Source organism: Hyperoodon ampullatus, assembly GCF_949752795.1.
Source record: "Hyperoodon ampullatus genome assembly, chromosome: 1".
NCBI classification, from domain to species: domain Eukaryota; kingdom Metazoa; phylum Chordata; class Mammalia; order Artiodactyla; family Ziphiidae; genus Hyperoodon; species Hyperoodon ampullatus.
Genome location: NC_136914.1, coordinates 59,362,573 through 59,380,168, shown reverse-complemented (window position 1 = coordinate 59,380,168; position 17,596 = coordinate 59,362,573). Strand labels below are relative to the sequence as shown.

The window sequence follows — 17,596 nt, the reverse complement described above, 5'->3', positions numbered from 1 at the left end:
TGCCGTGGGTGGCCGAGATGCCCCCGTGGAGAAAGGACGGGGCGAGGCCAGGCTTGTGGAAGGTGATGACTTTGGTTGAGGACAAGCTGAGTTAGTGCAAGGGTCCAGGTGGGAGGGGCACATGTGGCTCCAGCACTCAGGAGAGAGGCCTGGGTGAGAAAGGCAGATCCGGGAATCAGGAGCATCCATCAGGAGGGGCAGGAGACAAAGCCACCAGGGACACAAAGGTGTGAAACTGGCTACGTTCAGGGTGTGGGTGTGTTCTCTTGGCCCGCCCAGTGGTTATCTTTGGAAAGCATTCAATCGGAACATCATCGCAGCCCTTTGAGAGTCTGGGCCTCAGCCCCACCCACTGACCCTCGTCTGCAGCTCATTCCTTCTAATACTCAACCCCAGGGATCCTTCCAGCCCCCGGTCCTTCAATCCATGGGTCCTTTCACCTTTCCACTGTTCCTCGCCTGCCATGCTTCACTTCCCTCCTTCTCAGCTCTAATTCTGTGGTCAGTGACTATAATCACTCCCCAGGCTCCACCCTTGGCTGCCTTGATGCCCTTCCCCTTCGGCACATGCTCTCGGCCACGCCACAAACCTGGCAGATGCAATGTTTCCACCTACCCCACTCCAGCATCCAAGCAGCAGATGAAGCTGGGGAAAGCGCCCAGCCTTGCTGACCGGCCTCACTTCATTCATGATCATTATCTCAGAGGAAAGCCCAGCAAGCATACCTCAGTCCCCCCATCTCACTGTCCTAGTAGTTCTCACACCTTCTCTCTCCCCAACCCCAATGTCACTGTCACCTGATGACCTTGCGAAAACAGAAGCAACAGAAGAGCCCTTCCAGAGGCTCCCGCCCCGAGGCACACCCGCCCATCTGCATCTGTGCTCCCAGGTTAGGCCAACCCTCCACCAGCACGCAGGCAAGTCCCCCCTCCAGCCCTTATCCTGGGTCACTTACACCAGGGGTCAGCAAAGGTTTTCTGTGAAGGGCCAGCAAGTAAATATTTTAGGCTGTGTGAGCCATATGATCTCTGTCACAACCATTCAGCTCTACTGTCGTAGGCGAAAAGCAGAATAAGCACGGCTGTGTTCCCATAAAAAAACGTACTTACAAAAACAGCCTTCCAGTGGGATTTAGTGGTCGCTTGCCCACCCCTGATGCAACCTTTATGCAAACATGCTGCTCTTCCTCCCACCATAAAAAAATAAATGAAAAATCCTCATGGACCCTGTTTAGCTCTTTTCCTAGAAAAACTCCCTGAAGGAGGGTGTCTCGCCTGCTCTCCCCTGGACCACTCCCACCAGGCTCTTACCCTCCCTCCACCTGGCTCGCTCTCCATGAGGCCCCCACCCCCACCCTGGTCCCCAGCGCCCTTCTGCAATATACTTGCTAGCCTTCCTCCTTGTTTTATTTTCTCCTTCAGATTCTGTTGTTGTTGTTGGCTTACTTATCTTGCTTATTGTCTCCATCCCTAGAAAGCAAGTTCCACAAGGACATGAATATTTTGATCTGTTTCATTCATTGCTATATCCTCAGCGCCTACAACATGGCCTGGCACATGGTAGGTGCACAATAAATATTTGTTGCTTAGGAGATGTCATGTAGGTCTAGATTTCTGATCTCTCTTGTAAATGGGAAGATCCGGCGACACTGGGCTGTGGTAACAATCGGGTGGTGCTGAGTGACGGCTGCCCCTTTTAGGTGGGCATGTGCTGTCCAGCTACCCAGAGTACCACCCCACCCCCGGCCAGTCTCACCGACTTAGGTCACCAGCCTGGCCCCCTTAGGCATCAGAGTTTGAGACCCTTGGTTTGAAATCCCCAGGCTGAGGCTCAGGGCCAGGTGTAAAACTTTCTGAGGCCCTGGGGTGGACCTTCAGCGGCCCTGGACAGAAAAGCCTTCCTGCTTCAACCCTGCTGCAAGCCAGGGCCTCCTGGAATGCCCCACACGGCCAGAGCTGAAATACCACCAGCCTGATCATTGCAGCTATTAAAATGCCTGTATCAGTATCAAAGGGAAAATGCCAAGTGGCCACTTACTCTCCCCAGAGAATGCAGCTCCAGCCTGGCCTGGGGTTGAGGGCCCACTCCCTCCCCACACTCAGCCACAGGCCTCTTAAAGGGCTCAGGCTCAACCTGGGCCCCTGTAGTATGTGGGTGGGTCCAAGTTGTGGTGTGAGGAGGGAGCCCATAGCAGAGGCCAGGTGAGCTCCTCATTCCACAGCCATGACCTTGAGCCTGACACCTGCCCTCTCGGAGAATCTGCAAAATGAGGGTATTACCCACCTGCCAACCTCTTAAGTGTTGCCGTGGAAAGTGCCTTGGAAACCATGAAGCACTTACCAGGTGGAATTATTAGATAGGAGTTAATATTAAAAATAATATTCAGTAGCTACACATATAGAGCAGTATATACCAGGCACGGGTCTAAGTGCTTTAGCATTTAATAGTTAATTTTTGATATTAGTGTATGACTCCTATTAGAACCCACCTGCCCTTGGAGGCTGTGGTGGGACTCTCTTTTGGATTAGCACAGCTGGCCCCCAAATCCCGATGAAGCATCACTCCATGGGGAGCTCGGCAGTATGGATATGCGCTTGAGCTATCTTTGGGAGTGCCAGGACCTTGGGGTCTAGTCTCAGCATTCCCACTAACTGTGTATTAAGAGAGAGATGTAACCTCTCTGGGCCTTGGTTTCCTCATCCACAAAACAGGAATACTATTAGTTATCCACTGGACCATACTGGACAGCTGGAGGGATAAAATGAGATGAGATCAGAAAACAAAAAGAGGGGTCCAGATGTGAAGAAGGGTGAGCACCTGCTGTGCCAGCCTGTTTTTCTGAGCGGCCAGATGAAGGCCACTTCTCTTTTGAGCTGGTGCCAGGCCTGCCTCCTTCCACCTGCCACAGTGAGGCTGGCCTGGCCTCATGCACTGCTGCTGACATGTGGTCACGCCCCTCCCCCTCCTGGGAAACTCAGACCCCCTCTTCCCACAAAGGAGAGGGTGATGGAGGGTCCTGTCTGCAGCCCTGCCTTTTGACCACAAGAACTAGAAGTTGAAGGAAGGAGTTGCCCATTGAAATGACCATGCTGGGCAAAGCTCTGGCCCCTGTGCCAGCATCTGATCACAATGCTGGCACAGAGTGGGTGCTCCATCCCAGCTGCTGGAGCTTTCTCATTACCCTGTGCCATAGCTGCTATTGGGCTGGTGCCCCATTGGAGACTGAGCTGGCCCTTTGAGGGCAGGGCCTGGTCTGGTGTCTCTGAGCCACACTTGAACCAAATTACTTACTTTTAGGCCTGTCCCCCGCTAGGATCTATCCCTGTGGTCCCAGGTGGGCTTTGGCCTGGGCTTGGGAAGAATTCAGATCGATGGAGATGAGGGTGGGGGAGGGCAATCCAGGGAGAAAAGCAAAGGCACGGAGGCAGGGCCAGGGCTGCACAGTGCTGGCTCTGTGGGCCAAATCCCAGGGACTGCAGGAGAGGGACAGATGGGTTTTGTTAAGGGGACAGGGCTGCGTGTGGCTGCATGCCCCGGAGTGCAGGCAGCCGAGTGAAATCGAAGCGGAGGAAATGGAGACACTCAACCCACCCCCTCCAAAACTGGACCTGCCCCGTCTGCTCTGGGAGCCTGTGTGCTGGGGGCCGGACGGGGTGTCGTGGGGGACCTGAGGAACTGTCTTCTCCCTCCCTCCCCCATTCTCTTTGTGCAACGGACTTGGCGTCTGATCATAGACTCCCAGGGCCATGAAGCAGGGGCTGGAGGATCCTCCAGATGCCACGAGCTGCCTCTGCCACCCTGCTTCACCAGAACCACAGAGAGATATTGCTCCAGGCTCTACAGATCAGAAAATCGGGGAAGGAGGCACCTGTCCCTGTGTGAATTTTCCACCCTTCATATGAGAAAGTTCTTCCAGCTAAACTAAGTCTCTGCTGCTGCCAGGGAGAAAGGAGCTGGGCCCTGGACTGTGCAGACGTGGGTGGGAGCCGGGTTAGCATGGGGCCTAGGACCTCCGGTTTCAGGGCCTCGGAGGTCATCCATGGACCCAGGGCAGGGTGAAGCAGGGTCCCCCCCAGTGGAGTGGGGAAGGGCTGGGGGCAAGATTGCTGGGACGGAAATCAGACACTCTCCCCCACTTCCTTCCCTTCCACAAATGGGTATCAAGCATCTATGTCAGCATAGCCACGCAAAGTGCCGGGGACCCACATGTGAGCAGAGCAGACGTGGAGGCTGTCCTCATGGAGTTTACTCTCTAGGGAGGGTCACATAAGAGTCTCCAAACCACACACATCCATGTGAAGCAGCCACTGTCATCAAAGCTCTGGCCAGCGGGGGACAGGTGCTGAGAGCCAGTCCTGGGGTACCGACTAGGTTGGTTCTTCGTGGGGAAGTGACAGCTGATCTGACATCTGAGGCTGAGCATCAGCTGACCAGGGGAGGGGCCCAGGTACAGGGGAAACAGGCTAAGACCTGATGTAATACTGTGCTTCTTGTGAACCAGGCAGGAGTCTTGCACATATTTACTCACTCAGCACTCACAGCAGCCCATTCATGAACGCGGAAACTGAGACAGAGACAGGTGAATTAACTTGCACACAGCCAAGAAGGGCAGAGGCGGGATTTGAGCCTGGCTCTGAGCCCATGACCCTCTCTGTATGACTGTGCCTGTGCGAGTGGGGGTGAGGGGAGATGGGCTCTTGTCGGGAGATTGCAACATCTATTACTGGAGAGACAGGCACTGCTCAAAGCACGTGTTTTAACTTTTTTTAATCCTAAAAACAACACTCATAAGATGGAGGTACTCTTATCATCATCACTCCATTTGATAGAGATACAGCCCAAAGCACAAAGGGGTTAAACAACTTGCCCAGTGTCACACAGCCAGTAATTAGCAGAGCTGGACTTGAACCTGGAAATCTGGCTCCGCAGTCTGTGCTCTTAGCCATGACCGTGTACAGTCATTTGGCTAGACTTCAAAAGTGAGCAGAGGACAACATCGCGAATCATTAGAGAAACGCAACTCAAAACTACAGTGAGGTATCATCTCACACCGGTCAGAATGGCCATCATCAAAAAATCTACAAACAATAAATGCTGGAGAGGGTGTGGAGAAAAGAGAACCCTCTTGCACTGTTGGTGGGAATGTAAATTGATACAGCCACTATGGAGAACAGTATGGAGGTTCCTTAAAAAAGTAGAAACAGAACTACCATACGACCCAGCAATCCCACTACTGAGCATATACCCTGAGAAAACCATAATTCAAAAAGAGTCATGTACCACAATGTTCACTGCAGCTCTATTTACAATAGTCAGGACATGGAAGCAACCTAAGTGTCCATCGACAGATGAATGGATAAAGAAGATGTGGCACATATATACAATGGAATATTACTCAGCCATAAAAAGGAATGAAATTGAGTTATTTGTAATGAGGTGGATGGATCTAGAGTCTGTCATACAGAGTGAAGTAAGTCAGAAAGAGAAAGACAAATACCGTATGCTAACACATATATATGGAATTTAAGAAAAAAAAATGTCATGAAGAACCTAGGGGTAAGACAGGAATAAAGACACAGACGTACTAGAGAATGGACTTGAGGATATGGGGAGGGGGAAGGGTAAGCTGTGACAAAGCGAGAGAGAGGCATGGACATATATACACTACCAAACGTAAAATAAACAGCTAGTGGGAAGCAGCCACATAGCACAGGGAGATCAGCTCGGTGCTTTGTGACCACCTAGAGGGGTGGGATAGGGAGGGTGGGAGGGAGGGAGACGCAAGAGGGAAGAGATATGGGAACATATGTATATGTATAACTGATTCACTTTGTTATAAAGCAGAAACTAACACACCATTGTAAAGCAATTATACTCCAATAAATATGTTAAAAAAAAAAAGTGAGCAGAGGAGAGCCATGAGGCTAGAGAGGGTGGCAAGGGCCCCGTCCTGCAGGCCTCATGGACCATATTAAGAAGCAATAGGAAGTCTCTGTAATCAGGGAAATGTGGTGATCGTGTTTAGAGTTTTTGAAAGATTACCCTGGCTGCCATGTGGATGATGAAGAGGGCAGGGCAGGGTGAATGGGGGCAAATGAGTTAGGAGGATCCTGCCGTGGCCTGGGGGAGCCAAGGGTAGCTCAGGTAGGGAGGCGCAGGCAGTGAGACAAAGAAGAAGACAGGTTTGTGGGAGGCCGAGAAGGTGCAGTCGGTAGGGCACGGAATCGGTGCAGTTGGACGCCAGCGCTGGGCATGCAGAGGTTCTGGGGAGGGCCGGACTTCCTACTCAGCTTAGAGACACTGAACGTGAGGTGCTGCCGAGACATGCTGGAGGAGCGGGATGACAGGTGTAGAATGGGTCTGGAGCTCTGACGAGATGAAGACCACACACAACATTGCAGCCAGAGCTGTCTAATCACGGAACAGCCATGATCTCCCCGTCACTGAGGGAGTGTAAGCCTGAGAATCAGGGGTGTGGTCGGGGATTCCTTTGAGCACATAACTCCTTTCTTTCTAACATTCTGAGTTCGTGGAGCGGGGAGACGCTAGAGGAGGCAGGACCACCCTCCCCTCCCATGTCACCGAGTCTCCCCCACCCCTGGGAAACCTCAGTGCCAGCTCACAGGGAAGTCACTAAGGCTGTTCCTGGAAAAGCCCCAGCTCATGCCCCGTTCTGCATCCCTGTCCCCAGAGGTCACCCGTCCTGTCCTGCCTTACAGGCCACCTTGTCAGAGCATGACCTGATGTAGAAAACCTCCAAGTGATGGCTTAAGAGGCACCTTCACAGGGCATCTGCAGCATAAGAGGTGACTGCAGGTGTAAAGTCCCTTGGATGGCAGAATCCCAGGCCCTGTGACAGCCTTTGGGGGGAAGATGTGTCCTCTGGGGGCAGCAGGCCCTCCCCTGCTGAACTTAAAGAACAGGTAGGGGACTCCTCTGGCGGCCCAGTGGTTAAGACTCTGTGCTCCCCTTGCAAGGGGCACGGGTTCCACCCCTGGTTGGGGAACTGGGATCCCGCATGCCACGTGAAAAGAACAGGTAGGAATGAGCCTCCTGACGGGGGGCGGGCGTGGGGGCAGGTAGACCGGGAGAGCTGCCCACAGCAGGAAATGCCCGAGCCAAGGAAAGACGGAGACTTTGCTTTGGACTGCAGGCATGGAGGAGGCCTGGGAGGCTGGGGACGGGTGAGAGGAGAGGAAAGTGAGCTGAGGAGGCCCAGCCCGTGTGGACTCCAGCCATGTGGGATTTCGGGAAAACCCACAATAGCCTCCAGGAGGGGAGACAGGGGCCCAGTGTCCCCTGGAAAGGCTGTGCCCGGCCTCTCAGGCAGGCGGTTCCGCCTCTTTGTGTTCGGCTTGCCCTCACTCTTTGAAGGCTCAGAGGAGTCCCCACTGCCAGCAGACCCATTCCCGCCCTTTGGGCCACAGAGAGTTTTCTGCAGGGAGGCCCACACCCAGGGCAGGAGGCTGCAGAGGAGCGGGGAGTGTCCGCGTGCCTCTGCTACTGGGGCCTGCCCACCACGCAGCTGGGACCCCAGCCTGCCCCAGCCCCTCCCACACCCGGGGCCTCAGTTTCCCTTGGAGGAAACTGCTGACTTCCTTTCCTTACGGAGGACTCAACAAGACTGCTTCTGAATATAAATGTTTCAGATATTACATGAAATTCCTAAAAATCTTATATGTTCTGGTATAATGTTATAAGTCATAATTCTAGTTATTATTTTAAAATGTATATCTCAGAAATAACTAAATTTCCTTGTCAATTGCATTATTATGAACTTTCATCAAATCTTTAACCGTGGTCTTTTTTTTTTTTTTTTTTTTTTTGCGGTACGCGGGCCTCTCACTGTTGTGGCCTCTCCCGTTGTGGAGCACAGGCTCCGGACGCGCAGGCTCAGCGGCCACGGCTCACGGGCCCAGCTGCTCCGCGGCATGTGGGATCCTCCCGGACCGGGGCACGAACCCATGTCCCCTGCATCGGCAGGCAGACTCTCAACCACTGAGCCACCAGGGAAGCCCCCGTGGTCATTTTTAAGTCTTTTGTCTTTTACAGACAGTTCTGGGTGTACTCTGATGCTTTTGCAAAAATGTTTCTATAAAAGGGTTTCATCTTCAAGGAATTCATGGAAAAGACTCTGACAAGTACAGGTTTCTGGTAACTGACTATACTGCTGAACTGAATGAATAAGCATTTTCAGAACTCTAATGGAAAACTGATGAGTTCATAAAAGTGCTAACAAAAGATCAAGATGAAAAAAAATTTAATTACATGGGACTGAGTGAACTGATGAGGATGATTATAATTTTTGTGACTTCCTGTTTGAATAAAAAAAAAAAAAAGACTGGTCTGGGAGGGACAGAATCCAACCAAAAGAGGTGGGAGAAGGATTCCTAAGGCTTCTGCTGAAACCTCCTTTCTTCTGGAGGGCAAAGTTGATTTTATTTTTTGAAAAACCAAGACCAAAACCCAAACCCAACAACCCCGCTCCAAAAAAATAAATCCCACTGCTTCCGCTTCTTTAACCTTCCCATACTTTCAAACTGTGCAGTGTACGGTAGGATTTTTATTGACATCTCATCATGACCCTCATTACTGCCACCATCAGCCCCTGAAGCACTGCTCAGGACTCAGGCAAGGGGCCTGGGGCAAATTGCACAGGATGCTCCTGGCTCAGGGGAACAGATAGACTCTCTGTCTCAAGTACTGTCAGCTGTGGAGTTTGTTGAACAGCCTACTGCCAGACCCTACCCACGGGGATTCACATCAGGGTTTGGGGAAGGAGGTCAGCTCTGGTGTGTTATAAAGTTCCGCCGGTGCCACTATGCAGCCTGACCATCACCAGTCCAGGGACAGGCCTTTGAGGGTGTGCAGACATGAGAGAAGGAGGGGAGAGTCACTTAAAAAAGTTTAGTTACCATAGAACTTTTATCCCTATTTTGCTCCAAAAGGGGACACTCAGGAGGCTACAGAGGCAGACAGATAGACACACATTATACAGCAAAGCAGCAGGACAGAAGAGGGAGAAAGAAAAGAAAGGGCAGGGTGATAAAACAGACCTGAAGCTGGAGCTTATGCAAAACCTTCTGCCCAGATGACTCTGCTCTGCCGAGGGGTGAACGCCAGATTTGGGGCTAAGCTTCCTAGAGGACAGTTCAATGTCCAAGAGACAAGACCTAACTCACCCCTCCTGGAAGCCCAAACGTTCTGGAAGCCAAGGCTGGACAGAGACTTTCTAAGGGTCCTCATCACCAAGGCCTGCTGTATCAAGAGGCATTCTCAGCTCCATTCTTTTTTTTTTTTCGGTACGCGGGCATCTCACTGTTGTGGCCTCTCCTGTTGTGGAGCACAGGCTCCGGACGCGCAGGCGCAGCAGCCATGGCTCATGGGGCCAGCCGCTCTGCGGCATGTGGGATCTTCCCAGACCGGGGCACGAACCCGTGTCCCCTGCATCGGCAGGCGGACTCTCAACCACTGCGTCACCAGGGAAGCCCCCTGGGAAGCCCCCTCTCAGCTCCATTCTTGCAACAAAGATGGTAATGTGAGCTGATGCCAAGTCAGTTCGGTAAATGCCACCTCTGTGGGAGCTGAATCAGACTGAACTGAACAGGTCCCTAGCCCTGGCCTATGTAACCTACCTCAGCTGACAGTGAAATATGGTACTTTATACAGATCATATACACATGTGGCTCTGAATGCCAGCTCTGGGGCCAGACTGCCTGGGTTCAAGACCTGGCTCTGCTACTTACTAGCTGTGTGACCTTGGGAAAGTTATGCAACTTCTCTGGGCCTCTGCGTTCTCTTCTGTAAGAAGGGAAGAGTAAAAATATAACCACTTCATAGGATTATTGTGAGAATTAACTGAACTAACAGATGTAAAGCTCTTTGGATAGTGCTTAATAAATATTAGCTATTAATAAAAGTTGTAGACACGATACAGCCTCGTTTTATCTCCACCAATGATGAGGGACGTGGCAATGGTTACAGTTGCTATTAACTGAATCTTGCACCTACTCTGTGAGGAGGATGTTATCCCCATTTTTCAGATCAGGACACCGAGACTCAGGTCACACAACTATTTAGCAGCAGAGGTGCTGTGGGCTTGCCCACTGTACTGTTTTACCCCAACCAAAAACATGCCAGGCAGCCTGGGCAGGTGAAGACAAAGCTCCTGACCCTTGGGAGTAGGGGATGGGAGGGGATGGATGCTCCTAGCTGCTCTGTACAGGTGGGGACACATCACACTCAGCTATCCCCACTCTCAGCCAGGACCAGGGGTTGCAGCTCTGACTGAAAAGGAGTTAATCATTTCATCCTCTACTGATTGCTGCGAAACACCCAGCTCCAGGGCACACCCCCTGAGCAAATGCTGAGCGGACAGCTGGGTCTGGGTTGTGGGCAGTGGGCGGAGGACAGCTGACTGAGACGGCTTCACTGGCCTCCAGCAGTAGGACCTTAAATCAGCAACTAATTGCTGAGGGCTGCCTACTTTGTGCAAAGCCCCAGGCAAGACTCAGTCAAGGACTCAGAGACCAGTGACCTCCTATCCCTGCCTCTGGGTTGTATGGGGTCAAATGGAGAGACAAGACGTTTAAAGGCAATGGAGAGGAGGGCACACTGCACAATGTGTTTGAAACTGAGCCATGGCTGGCAGATAGATTTTATCTCATGCATTGACTCTAATAGACTGGGAGTGGCAGCCTGGAGAGCTGTGTCGACAAAGACTCTGAGGCCTAGGTAGACCCACGGGGCATGTGTTGAGTGATTAGTAATGCCTGCCGTGGTTCTCGGGTAAGAAAAGTCAGCACGTGCCCTGTCTATTTTCCTTCTCTGAGCTAGATGCTTGGCATGGCCAGGCAGTTCTGCAGGAAGTCGGAGCAGGGAGAGGGCCCATTCTGGGTCGGGGTGGTTTAGGAAGACTTTCCAGAGGGCACTGGGGCAAGTCTGGAATGATTAGGAATAAGGGGAAAAGGCATCTTTCTGAGGGTGTCAAATTGTGAAACTGTGCATAAGGCAGATGGCATACTGTTTCAGATGCTTTGACTTTTTCCCACCATCTTCTTACGCGGGCTGGCTACTTAATGAGGTCCTCAGTCTGGTTTGGAGCTACTTGCTAGTTTTAAGGCCTTTGGAGAAGCAATAAAACTTTAACAGCTCTCCCTAGTTTTATCTATAGTAAATATTGCTCAGTATTTTAAAAAATTAATTAGAGTCAGGAAATAGCTCTTTATCTTGAGCCTCAACTCTTGCTAGTTGGGTAGCAGTTTCCTGGAAGAGTGTTGAAAAGGATTCCAAAGCTGTATGTAAACTCAATGTGAAAGGGTGCGGCAATCGATTAATAATGTCTGCTGAGGGCCAAGAAATGGAGAGTGGAGTGTACACTTGCCTTGTCTTGGCCACCACTTGGCCAGACAATTACTACTGTCCCGAAAGGAGAAGGTGTGGTGTGGAGGAGAGGTGACTGATGGAGACAGGGGTCCTACCTCCAGCTCCTCTGATACCTGGTGGGCAGCTTTGGACCTGTTTTCTCATCAGTAGAGTGAGGGGACTGGACTCAAGGGTCTCTGAGGATCTTCCCTCTATTAATTCCCCATAAGACTAGTCATTTACTCACAGCGTGGAAAGAGGAGTAGTATTAGGACTGACTCAGTGGAGCGCTGGCTGCATCTGAGGGCACCTGGAACTAAGGTCTGTCCATTAACTGAGGTCCAAGCAGCTGTGATGTACACAGGACACTCTACACAGGCCCACACCCCACCATTCACACACTCTCCCTTTAAGAGCCTGCTCCTGTCCTCAATCCTAGAGGACCCCATCCAGAGCCCCAATCTCTCAGCCACTGCTCTGATCTCTCCTCCAAATGCTCCTGGAAAGAGCGCAACAAGGGGCTCCTGTACACACTCTATAAATGTAAAACATTCCCGTTACAATGGTTGCTATTATTATTTTTAGGGATGAGGGCATCTGCCTGGGGTTCCCTCAACATTTTAGCTTGGAAGTTTCCACCACTTCCTCGCCCAGGGGTTTCTTGGGGTGGAAAATGCCCTCAACACCCAAAGGACTGGATCACAGATAGTGAGATGGAGGTACAGTGACATCAGTTTTCTCAGCTATAAAATGGGGCAATGAGAGTATCAATCCTTAGGGAAGTCGTGAGGAGTGAAAGAGATAATACACGTAACAATGGGCCATTGTACATACCCTATAAATGCGGGACACTCCTATTAGAGCTGCTGTTACTCTTGCTGTTGGGGATGGGGAGTCTGCCTGGCATCCCTCAACGTTCACCCTGAAGGAGGCTGCTGACACCCCTTGCTCCCCCTTGGCCTGCAAAATGGATTTGGCAAGTTTAAATTCCACCCTCTTCTCTATCACCACACACCGTCTGCCCAGCCCTAGGTGACATCTGATTTCCTCCATTTGGGCCATTCCAGTTTCTTTTTTTACAGCAAGCAAATCAAGTAACAGGCAGCTGGAGCGCTCATTAAGGGTCCCAGACCAGGAGAGAGGCGCTGATGGGGGAAGAACTGGAGCTGAGGCCTGGAAGCCACACTCCCAGCTCCCCTGAGCTGGCTTCCTGCCCCCATGCTCCTCTCCTGGCCCTGATCCACCCCTCCCAGTGGCTCAGCCACTCAGATCTGGGCCTCTGTTCACATCAGCCCCAGCTCACCTCATTCCAGCCTCTTCTCCCCACTGGGTACCCTCAGCCTGGCCTGCCAGCTCCCTCTTCCTCCTGTCTCACAGTCACAGCCTCTGCCCCCAGCATGCTGCTTTCCCCACTGGGATGAGTGGTGTGCATGTGCCCCTGGATTCCTGCCTCCAGGCCGTTGCCCAGGCTGTGTGCCTCCCCAGGATCGCTCTGCCCGATGCCCTGCCTCCATCCTTCAGGGAGTGGCCCCGGGCTCACCTGCTCCAGGATGCACTGCCTGCCCCGGGTCCCCGGGAGCTCTCCAGACCTTTACAGAGAAGGAATCTGAGGTACAGGTGCAGGGCATAGAGTACCTACGGCCACAAGGCTGGCAAAGCCCAGCTGGAATCTTGGCACATGGGGTGACTTTGTGCCCCTCGCAGGCACGAACCCCCTGCATGTCCATTTCACAGAATCATTCTGCAACAAAACCATTTGCCCTCTCTCCTCTGCCAGGTCTTCCCACCCGGGGGTTTCCACTGGTCCCAGTTCTCACTTCTCTCCTCACCCTTCCTCACCTTTGCCCTTTGCTCTGACCTGGGAGAACAGACCTAGGAAAGCAAAGGGTGGAGGAAGGGCCTCCACTTGCTCCTGAACACCTGTGATGGCCCAGAAGCTGCCCGCTCCTGGCACGGCGTCATCCCGTGGACCTTTCTGCGGTGACATGCATGTTCCATGGCTGCGCTGTCTATCTGGTGGCCACTAGCTACAGGTACCTATTGAGCACTTCTTTGAAAGATGGCTAATGTGACCAAGGAACTACATTTTAGATTTTATTTAATTTAAATATAATGAGTGACATGTGACTAATGGTTACCGTATTGGACAGGGCAGACCTTAGAGTGTCCCTCTGGAGCCACTGGACTGCAGGCCCCGTCGAGGGGAGGCCTCCTGGGGTTATCGCCATACAGACTAGACCACCTGCCCCCTCTACCCACAGGACCGCTCCCTCCCTCTGGTCCCAACACCCTCTGCTACTGATCTCAGGTCCCATCACTGCGCCTGCCATTTCCATTCATTCCCCTGTCTCCACTAGTGCCCCTGCCCAGGTCACAGTCCCCTCTGGCTGCACTAGCCTCTTGTTTGGCCTCCCTGCTCTGCCCTGCTCTTCCACTCATTCTACGCACGTCGCTGCCTTCTTCAAGACCCTTCCACGGCTCTCCGGTGCTCTTACAAAGAATGAACTGTCTCTAAGGCCCCTCTTGACCTAGGCTGCCTGTCTCTCTCCAGCCGTATCTTCCACCACTCAGTTCCCCAAGGCAAACCCCTCCCTCTGGCTTTCCGCTTCCAGAAGTTGTTCCCTTTGCCCCGTACTCATCCCCATTTGCCTGGAAAACTCCTATTCACCCTTTAAGTCTTCACTTGAAAATCACTTTCCCAGGAAGCCCCTGCCATCGGGTAGCTGCATGGTAATCCATTCCCCAGATCTCCTCTGCTTCCATTATCGTAGCTTTTTTCACACGACATGGTCACTGCCCATTCTCTTCTCTGTGTCCTATTTGCCTGTAAGTTCCAAAGGGCAGAAGTGTGCCCCCACAATGCCTGACCCACAGCTGGCTCTCAGGTTCAACTGCCGAATGAGTGGATGAGGAGGAACAAAGGAAGGTGGCGGGCAGAGTGGGGAGGGCACTGGAGGCGGGGTCACTGGAAGCTTAGGTTCCAGTCCTGGATCTTGCCATATGACTCTGGGTAGCCTACTGCCCCTCTCTGGGCCTTAGTTTCCCCATCTGTAAAATGGGGGTCTAGAAGTCAGTAGGAATTTGGAGAGGAGGACTCAGCCTGGCAGATAATAACACTGTCAGCCCCAAGGCCCTGAGAGTATGATGCTTGGCCTGGCTAAGTCTTAAGCAGAGGAAGCCAAGATCTGGGAAAAGGCTGGGGCATGCCCTGGACAGCAGGAGGGGCCAGGAAGGGGAGAGGATGCAGAGAGGAACTGAGCAGAACATCCAGGGTCAGATGTTTGTCCCTCAGCAGCCAGGGCCCCAGGGATCCCTGGGGCAGCCCTCACTGTCCTGACACCCTCCCCACCACCCAGCAGTCCCACGTGCACTGTCAGCCAGCCGGCAAAGGCCGCCTGCCGGCACTGCTGAGTCCAGAGGCTTCCCTCGGAGTCCCAGGGGACCCTGGGTGGCCTGACAGAGCCCTCCAGCTTCCCTGAGGCCCGGTGGGGCACGGGAATGAGCTGAAAGTAGCAGTCATGGGTGCACCTCTGGCATCAGTAAACTTGTCCTGTGACCACCCTGTCTGCTCTGGCCCTCTGACCTCACTCTCCGTGATCACCCTGGAGAGCTATTTTGGCAAGGAGCAGGCTTTGCCTGGTAGAGGCACCCAAGAAGAGCCTGGCTGTGGGGAACTGGTGCACCATCGGCACCCACTGCACCCACTGCTGGGCTCTGACACTTGCTGTCATCACCACCGTTTTGATGGTAGAGTGGAACTCAGAGGGGTTAGGGTATTTACCCCAAGTTGCACAGCTTAAGTAGCAGAGTGGGGATAAAAACCAGGCCTGCTGGGCTCCACCTCCTGCTCTTCACTGTTCCATACCACCTCCTACTAAGTAAGAGCTCACAGCTCTTCCCCTGGGAAACCTTCCACGGCCAGCCTGTTCCAAGAGTTCTTCCCAGACTGCTGTGGCCTTTACCTGTGGGTCCTCCCCTTCATCCGGGCCCTGGATCCCTGTGCTGTCCAGATTCTCAGAAGTCACCAGGCCTCACGGTCTCCTGGCCCAGCCTTTACTCTGGTGGCACTAATGAGACTGTATGTCCCTACTTCCTGTGGTCTTTTCATGAAGTCCCGAGATTGCCCTGCCTAAGAGACACTAGTGGCTTCTAATACACTTGGATTCAAGGACATTTTGGAAATGGGAGAAAGCTCAGCATCCTTTTCCCAGAAAGATACACCGACACAAAATGTTGGGTACCATTCCAGGGAACCAGGGACAAGAAACCCAGCTTCAGAACGAAAGGGTAAGGGCTTATTCATGCCCAAGGACAGCAGAACCAGAACGACCAACACCTGGGCCCTAGCGTTCTGGGCAGGGACCAGGACACCACCCCTTGCAAGGACTGCCCCCCTGTCCCCCTCAGCCGCTTGGATAACTCACTCCCTCTCTCTTCCCAAAGGAGCATGGCAATAAAAGGCAGCACTGATCGTCGAGGGATAGATGGGGAGGGCCGCGGGGGCCCAGCAAGCCTCGGCCCCGGCCATTGGGCTCAAGTCCCACCGCGTGGGCGCTGGGCGGCTCTCACAACACCCTGGCGGGGTGCCGGGAGGGAGAAGTGGCGCCTGGCCGCCTTTGCGCGCCTCCGCGCCTTGCCTTCCTCCACCTGCCCCGCGCGCTCAGGGCGATTCCGGCGCGGAACGCGGGAGACGCCTGCCAGAGGCTGGAGCTGAGGGGTCCCGCGCTAGCCGCCCGGGTCTTCCTGGCACCCTGCAGGACGGCGTCTGTCCCTGCCCCCACCCCTCCCGCAGACAACTGGTGCGAGGCCGGGGCGCACGGCGCGGCGGAAAGAGCAAGAGCCTACGGGCACTGGCTGGTTCAGAGTTTGGAGGCTGAGTGACGGGGCGCCGCGGGGAGGGATAAAAGGCAGCAACAAAGAGCACAGACCTCATCCAGCAGTTGGTTGACTCGTCCCAAAATAGCCGGCTCCATTTGCTGCTCCCCACGGTCTGCTTCCAGGCGCTGCACCCGGGCCTGCAGCTCGGCTGTCCGAAAGTGGGCGAGCAGGCTGAGCGCCAGCGAGCAGAGGGCCAGCGCCAGTAGCCCGCACGACCCCGGGCTCGGCAGCCGCGCGCAGCGCTCCGCCGGCGCCACCGCCAGCGCCACCGTCCCGGGCGCGTCCAGCTCCCCAGGGCCGCGGGCACCGGCGGCTGTCGCTTTGCGGGAGCGCTCTGCTACCATCCCCTCGCGTATTGAGAACCAATAAATAAATAAATAGAATAAATAAAGGCGAGAGCCGCTGTCCAAAGGCGCGAGCCAAGCTGCGGGGCAGGGGGAAAGGGCTTGTGTCGCTGGAAAATGTCCCTATCCTTGGCTCCCGGCAAAGAGGATGGAAAAAAATAGTAGCTGGAGGGGGAAAGCCGAAAAAACACAACCAGCAGTAACTGGGGTACACCCAGGTAAGAAAAAAAAGTTACTTCGAAGAACGTTCCAAGTCCAGGAAAGTTAGGGGAATCTGGCCGGCTCTCCTTTCCGCCCCGTCTTTCCCTTCAAGTATCTGCAGAGTCCTGGAGTTGGTTCTGCGCCGTCTGTCCTTCTTGGTGTCTCCCGTCTCCCGGGCGAGCCAGTTTCAGTCCCGGGGCGAAGGGGTGCACGTGGAGGGCCCCACGGGCAGAGTTGGGTCGTGGCCGCTGCCGAGGAGCGCTGGGGCTGATTCCGGCGCCTCTGTAACTTGACACACTGGCTGCGGCTGCACGGATCGGATGAGCAATCCGTGCTACTTCCCAAACTAATCTCTCCCGCCCCGCTCCCTTCTCCTCCTCCCCGCTCCTCCTCCACCTCCTGCAGGGCCGACGGCTTGGATTTGTTTATTTATGCAAACTCGCCCGGGGTGGGGGGCGTGGTCTGCAGCGCCCGCTGCCCCCACCCACCGGCCCTGGGAGCCCCTCTCCCGCGCTCCCTGTCCCCTTTGAAGCGACACTTGGGGTTATTTATAGACAGGAAGGGGGTGTGGAGTGGAGCTGGGGCTTCACTTCTCTCCCTTTCTCCGAATTCACACTGAGGGCCCTCTTTGCTTTCCTCATAAGTCATGGGTCCAGGCATCACTCTGCTTTCTAACAAGTTGGCAAAGCCAGCCTTTGGGATCCTCCAAGGAGCCCGGCTGAGTTACTGTCAGGCGTGTAGATGGATCTTTATCTCCCGAGCAGGACTATCTGAATCCCCTCAGCTGCCATTGGCCACCCCTGTCCTGT

General features: G+C 53.8%; 1 protein-coding gene across 1 annotated transcript in view; it reads right to left on the bottom strand.

Moving 5' to 3' along the window:
• Window positions 1-16,586, bottom strand: part of COL13A1 (collagen type XIII alpha 1 chain) — a gene marked incomplete at both ends in the record, with an annotated part of 141,670 nt that extends 125,084 nt beyond the window's left edge. The window contains 1 exon segment of the mRNA XM_079705576.1: window positions 16,293-16,586. Within this exon segment, the coding sequence (XP_079561702.1) occupies window positions 16,293-16,586 (294 nt within the window).
• Between the last annotated feature and the right edge of the window lie 1,010 nt (window positions 16,587-17,596).